General features: G+C 37.8%; 1 protein-coding gene across 4 annotated transcripts in view; it reads right to left on the bottom strand.

Moving 5' to 3' along the window:
• Positions 1 to 7572, bottom strand: part of ccdc149a (coiled-coil domain containing 149a) — a 142470-nt gene that overhangs the window by 20487 nt on the left and 114411 nt on the right. For 2 of the 4 annotated variants that reach the window (XM_051928632.1, XM_051928633.1), the window contains exons 10-11: positions 4347 to 4423; positions 3396 to 3428 (exon numbers count right to left, since the gene is read on the bottom strand). In XM_051928632.1, the coding sequence (XP_051784592.1) occupies positions 3396 to 3428; positions 4347 to 4423 (110 nt within the window). The remainder of the gene's footprint in view (positions 1 to 3395; positions 3429 to 4346; positions 4424 to 7572) is intronic. The other 2 variants (XM_028801747.2, XM_028801748.2) reach the window with 1 other exon arrangement.

Raw genomic sequence — 7572 nt, 5'->3', positions numbered from 1 at the left:
AATGAAAATTCAAGAAAAAAAGTGGGCCTTCTTTGTGAAAATGGAAGAACCAAATAAATATGGTACTGGCCATAAATGAGTTAAATGCCTTTTAGGAGAAAAAATATGATCTGAGTACAGTTATTGTTAGTGCCCAAAGTGTTTACATGTAAGTGCCACTAATCTCTGTGTAAAACAGATTCATTCCATTGAGGGAGGGGGTGTCCCACTTGAAGGTATAAGAACTGCAATACACTACATTTGATCGAAGTGCTTGGGGTGTGGGGGAGCTTGGATATACTGTACATATTGAACCAGTACGCTCAAAAATATTTTTACATACCAAACAATGCTAGAATGCAACAGCTAAAAATGAGAAGTGTTGTCACAATTCAAGCCTGGCTATAGTGAAATGCTGCCGCATGTTTTGAATTACACCCAATTTCACATTAAATTGCATACATGTACTTGATGGCAAATGTTTGCACATGTAAGAAAACCAACAACTTATTTTTGTGTTTTATACTTGTCATGTCTGCCATGTCTATGAAAACATTGCTAATGGGCTGCAATCACTAGTGGATTGTTCAGTCCACATTGTGCAGGTTTGCACGTTCTCTTTTCTCTATTTAAAACTGATGCTGGTTGAAGGCTTTGTACTGTAAATTGACAATTCTGCCACAATATCAGACACTTGGCATACTTTGTGTAGAACTACATCAAGCATTACAAGTAAGGGCAGTAGACATACTCGATGATGAGCAGTTGTTAAAATGTGGATGCCTTTTCCATACAGTGAAAGTCAAATGAACATGAAGTCTGAAATCAAATTTTGGAGAGCTGATGTAACTACCAAATATATATACTGAATACTTTTGCATATTTGGAGAGAGATCACACTCGATTACCAGGGAAAAACAGAGTGACCTTGATTAATCTGTGAGCCTTTCACAAGCAATATAAAAAAAGTCACTGCTGACAATATTTTCACATCGCTTTCCACAGTGCTTGAAGTAGGCACGTCCCTTTCTGGGCATAGGAGTAACTTTCAATGAGATTTTGCACACCCAAGGGAGACCCGACCACTGTCCAAAATAGTTATATATACTGTATCAGTGCATGTGACATTGGACCTATGAGGGAGAAGCCCCTTTCCTGGTATCAGAAATAGTTTATGTATATATCATTAGCACACACTTGGATCGAACTCCATTCCATTTGAAGGAGGAGGATAAAGAAACCTAAAGAAGTTATTTAACTTCAAGCACTGGCTTTGCATAGCAAATAAGCAATTTTGCCTAAGACAAGCCTGCTCCATACTAGACTATAAACAAAATGAGACAGGACCTGCCATCCCTCTGTGAAACAACATAAAAATGACCCAAGAAAAAGACAGACACTGATAACATGCATAGGTACATGCAGCAAAACAAAAGTGAATGCAGTGCACCCATTTTTTTGTCCCCAAGCTGCTCAGGCTGCAAAAATGATAGAACACTGCTGATGTGTACAGTATTAAACTCAGTCCATCATGCTGCCTTTCATTTACCGACATAATCCATTAAATATGTAATTCTGTCATTTTATATACTATTAACTATATAAAGAAAATTATTGTTGTGACTTAATGTAATATATTATGCTTTCAGCTGATTGAAAAGTGTTGTTTTGCTTGCTGCGATTAGATACCGAGATGGTTCCATGGCACTTTGTTTTTTTTAATGAATTATTTATTTACATTTTGAGAACTGCACTTTTTGGACACTTTGATTTTTTGAATTTTTTTTTTTTTTTTAAAAAGCCACTAGAACACTTATTCACTATCCCCTTGCTTGGTGTGTGTTTGTCCTCATATCTGCCAAGCTCATTCTCGTCATTACTATCGATGGTGTCGGGTTCAAGAAGCTCCAAAACACAAAGTGGGAGCATGGAGCCAACCAGCACCTTCACATGCACACACAATAAAACAAAAACAAAACTATGCAAAGTTTGTCCAAAAAAATGCTTTCTACTACTTTATTTGCTCAGGCAATTGAAGTATGTTGTTTGCTTTTCACTAATAAATACTGAAGTTGCTCTCTGCCTAGCAGCTGTGCATCTCAGGGTTTTTTTTTTTTGGATTGAAAACTTAATCTAAAGCAAAAGTACATGTAAACAATATATGATGTGTGCCATGAAATAGTTTATTTTTACGTTTACTCAAGCTGTATTAGACTATCTGTGGGATTAGGGTAGTTGGGATGCATTACCCTAGCTGATGGGTCATTAGTGAGAACAAAAGGATTCAAATGGCATTTAACAATTAGCGTTTGGTAATGGTTTAGTGTTGAAAAATTAGTGATGGTTCTAGTGAGAAAACAAAAAAAAAATCTGATGAGAACGTGGTAATTTTAACTGATTCCATTGTCAATTGATATTCAGCTAACATTTAAGATATATTGTGGAGTACAAAAAGAATGCAAAGTACTACTAGAAGAAGTAATTCCTAACATTTATGTGAAATACACACTTACCCGTCTTTAATATGTATGTGCTCTAGTTAAAGTATCAGTTTTCAGGTAACAACTGGCAATTGCCATACAGCTTAAAAATTAAGATGTTTTTATCATTACAGCTCTTAATCTCTGTTTGCATAAACTGCAAATATTAGACCTCTTCAATTATTTCTCAAAGCTTATTCCCGGAAGATCTAGAATAAGTCTAGCAGGTTTTATCTGAACTTTCCTTTCTACTGTAATGCCCATTTTAAGAATTATGAAGAGCAACATTGTAGTGTACATAATATTCCTGATAAAGCCCCACAAGTGCATTAGCTATTTGCCTTACACTGATCACGCTGTGGATTTCAATATTCGACTAGCTTTTTAAATTTCCTCGTAATCCATCTCCATTAGCATTCCACTTCTTTCTCATGTGTATTTTTATATTTAAGTTCGGACCCACCTTAAATTGTTTATTTATATCTTTATACTAATTATTTTCCACATATTTGCCCAAGTATGAATTCTGTTCATGACTATTTATAACAATGCTGAAGACTCCAGGGTATCTGACACCCCTATCTAATTTATTTTCACCTGATCATCATTTATAGAATTCATACATGACCAATTTGGAAAAGGATTCTCACACCACAACTAGCTGCTTTTTTTGCTAATCACTATACTAAAATAATTAAAATGTAATAAGATAGTCAAGATTTAGTGTTTCAGGCAACAAATGCATACATTCTCTTTATTTCCATGAAACAACATAAATGTAAGAGCTCTTCATTAATATCTGGGATTCGTTTAATTAAATGATAAACTAGAATTAAATAATCTGAAAGTCATGAAATTACTTTTGGTATTGCATTTTGTCTCTTTTACACTATGTGGTAAAATGACATAGATATAAGGAAACAAACAAAAACATACTCCCTAATCCCAATGAGACATTGTAGGTCAGGCCTTTGGACAGCAAAGAGGAAAGAAAGAACATATAGAGATAGAACTGTTAGAGATGTTCTGTCTTCATAAAGTTTAATTTTTACGTTTGCTAGAAAATAAAGAATCATATAAAAAACATAGATATCAGTAAGAATCTGAAAACAGTTAAGAAAACAAATGTTTTTTAATATTCTTTTAGCAATGCTCAAAATTTAATTCTAGTGATTTGAAGAAAGACATTTAAAAGAAGATATAGCAAAAAGAAAAATGAACAGATGAATAAATTAATTGCTGGAGCTTTTTACCTTATGAGTAGATTATTGAACAGAAAGTACAACAGACTCTATTCAGCATATATAACATCAGCATAACTAAGAAATAGCAGATATATTAGATACCGCAAAGACAATACAAACTAAAGATAAATCCAATACAAAGCTATAAAGCCATAATTTATATTAAGGGAGTAAAATATAACACAGAAGATACTAACAGTCACAATATATGTGAAGTAAATGTAACCAGTTCAACTTCCACACCATGATTCTAAGAAAAAAATAATGTACTTCATGTAGTATAATTTGTTAAATGTCCAATTAAGAACTTATACTAGACCCTACTGAACAGAATGAACATCTTCCTTTACAGATTACTTTTTCATGTACATAACATTTTAAGAGACAACAGCAAAATGTGACTACAGAAAGGGACTATGCCATTTTGACTGGATAACTGTCTATCCTCAGTTGAAATACTTTTGCTGCACAGAAATTAATTACCTCCTCTGCTGGGAAATATAAAAGGCATTCCATATTTCAAAAACTTTTATAATTTTAATACATTTTCTTTTCCAAAGTGTACCATCCAACTATAGGGGCATAATAAGCAAATATGACGCGGATTAAAACATTTGTAATTATAAATATGTTAGCTACAAACCTGGAAGACTCCACAGACCGGAAACTTCTAATGTTTTTAGCTTTTTCTCAAGCTCTGCAACACGGTTTCCAAGAATTCTAAAATAAAAACAAACAAACAAAATATATATACACATATATTCTTATATAACTAATATCATACTTGACTAGGAATATCAGTTTGGGCTTTAACTCACAAATGAAAATGGAAGGCACCAAAAAGCAAAAAACAAGTTATTATTGTGTCTTTCTCCAAATTAACATTTCACAAGTAACAAATATACACTAAAATATTTTACAGCTAAAAACTACAAGACAAAGGATATGGTTGTTGATCTCAGGTGCTCCACTCCTTTCACTGCCTCAGCTTTAATTAAAGTTGAGACAGTGGAGAAGGCATTACAAATATATCGGGACAATCATTAATAACAGGGTAAAATTTGATAACAACACAGAACAAATTTGACACAGCTTTTCCTTCTTAGGAAACTCAACTGTTTTAAAGTTGACAAAACCATAATGACACAGTTTTATAAGTCCTTTATGGAATCTATTGTTACATTTGCTTTTATATATTGGTTTGACAACCTGAGAATTAAGAATATAAACCATCTTAAGAACATTATAAAAACTAGCACTAAAATGGTTGGTTCACAGCAGACCTCTGTCACTGAACTGTATTACAAACAGGTTAGTAAGAAGGCCATAAGACAATAGCCTGTGGTGTTATGGGTCCACAGCTCTTCCAGCAAAGGCTGTTTTGTTTTAAATAAATAATCGCCGCGCTCGCGGCTTAGCGAGGGGGTGTGGTGGCTATAGCAAGCCGCAGGGCAATCTGCGGTGTGGGCGTTTCTCACCTAAGTGCACAGGTAAGAGACTGCCCACATCCGTGATCGTTCCTGTGGCTAATGGGCTGCAGCTGCCATGTCCTCTCCGCATATACAGAGAAGCTCGAGCAGGTTAAAGGGGAGAAAGAAGTGAAAGAGAAAAAGAAAGAACAAAAAGAGAAAGCAGAAGGAAACGGGGTTGGCAGGAAGAAAGGCAGCAGGAAGGCTAGAAAGCCGGTGCGGATGAGCGCGTGAGCGCTCGCAGGCAGCTGTGTGGAAGCCTGGGTGTTAGGCCAACACCCAGGAGTCGTAGTAGTGGTCGCTCCCGCTGAGTGAACGAGTAATGGGGGTGACCAGTGAAGGGCGACTGGCCGCGTAAGGCCAAGAAGGCAGCGGTAGTTGGGAGGCTTGGATGTAGGAGTCCCAATGTGAGCGTCCTGGCCCTTGGGTATAAAGCCAAGTCTCGATCGGGAGAGCGGAACCGAAGCCAGGGATCGGGCAGCATCCAGATCAGTCATGTGGAGAGAAGGCCAGCTGCAGAAAGGTCGACTCTCCAGTTGCGTGGCCCAGATGGGAGAAGCAGGAGAGCTGCCAGGTAAAAGACACCGGGCTTTAGATTGGTTCTAAAGAGACTGCCTTCAGCATTGTTTTAACCTCGTTTTAAAGGAATGTTCAATTTATTGATTTTAATCTCCACGTTTCATTTAATGGATTATTTATTTATTGGACATTGCATTACTGCACTTTACTCTGAACATTGTTGCACTTTGTGGACAGTGTTTTGATTTGTCTTTTAATAAAAGCACTTAGCACTTTTATACATCATCCCCTTGCTCAATTGTTATTGCCTCACTGTCTAGTTCATCGGTGACATTACCAACGGTGTTGGGTTCAAGGGCTCCCTAACAGCTGATGGGAGTGTGGAGCAGAACCCACATCGTCACATAGCCATTCTCTTTTTCCCAAATTTCAGTTGTTTTTATCAGGCTGGAGATTTAGGTTTCTGAAGAAAAAGAATAAGAAGGAGAAGATGAGGGGGGAGACGTGTCCAGAGGCAGGACAAGAGGAGGAAGGTAAAGACAGTGGAACTGAGGGTAGGAACTTTGAATGTTGGCAGTATGACTGGTAATGGGAGAGAGTTAGCAGATATGATGGAGAGAAGGAAGGTTGATATATTGTGCGTATAAGAGACTAAACGGGAGTAAGGCCAAGTGGATCGGAGGTGGATTCAAATTGTTCTATCATGGTGTGGATAGGAGGAGAAATGGAGTAGGGGTTATTCTGAAGGAAAAATATGGCAAGAGTGTTTTGGAGGTGAAAAGAGTGTCAGACAGAGTAATAATTATGAAGCTGGAAATTGGAGGTGTGATGATGAATGTTGTTAGTGCATATGCCCCGCAAATTGGGTGTGCAATGGATGAGAAAGAAGATTTTTGGAGTGAGATGGAAGAAGTGATGAATAGTGTGCTCAAGGGACAGACAGTGGTGACTGTAGCGGATTTCAATGGACATGTTGGTGAAGGGAACAGAGGAGACGAGGAGATGATTGGTAGATATGGTGTCAAGGAGAGGAATGAAGAAGGTCAGAGGATAGTAGATTTTGCCAAAAGGATGGACATGGCTGTGGTGAATACGTATTTTAAGAAGAGGGAAGAACATAGGGTTACGTACAAGAGTGGAGGAAGATGCACACAGGTAGATTACATCCTATGCAGAAGAGTCAATCTGAAGGAGATTGAAGACTGCAAAATGGTGGCTGGGGAAAGTGCAGTTAAGCAGCATAGGATGGTGGTCTGTAGGATGAAGTTGGAGATCAAGAAGAGGAAGAGAGTGAGGGCAGAGCCAAGGATCAAATGGTGGAAGTTGAAAAAGGAAGACCGCAAGGCTGACTTTAGGGAGAAGATGAGACAGGCACTGGGTGGTAGTGAAGAATTACCAGACAGTTGGGAAACTACAGCAGATTTAGTAAGGGTGACAGCAAGATGGGTGCTTGGCATGACATCTGGACAGAGGAAGGAGGAAAAGGAAACCTGGTGGTGGAATGGGGAAGTACAGGAGAGTATACAGAGGAAGAGGATGGCAAAGAAGAAGTGGAATAGTCAGAGAGATGCAGAAAGTAGACAAGAGTACAAGGAGATAAGGCGCAAGGTGAAGAGAGAGGTGGCGAAGGTTAAAGAAAAGGCGTATGATGAGTTGTATGAGAGGTTGGACACTAAGGAGGGAGAAAGGGACCTGTACTGATTTGCTAGACAGAGGGACCGAGCCTGGGAAAGATGTGCAGCAGGTTAGGGTAATAAAGGATAAAGATGGAAACGTACTCAAAGGCAAGAAGAGTGTGTTGAACAGATGGAAAGAGTACTTTGAGAGGATGATGAATGAAGAGAATGAGAAAGACAAGAGGTTGGATGATATGGAGATAGT

The sequence above is a fragment of the Erpetoichthys calabaricus genome, chromosome 5, assembly GCF_900747795.2.
Source record: "Erpetoichthys calabaricus chromosome 5, fErpCal1.3, whole genome shotgun sequence".
NCBI lineage: Eukaryota > Metazoa > Chordata > Cladistia > Polypteriformes > Polypteridae > Erpetoichthys > Erpetoichthys calabaricus.
Note: the sequence above shows the minus strand (reverse complement) of the source record. Positions and strands in the feature narration are given on the sequence as shown.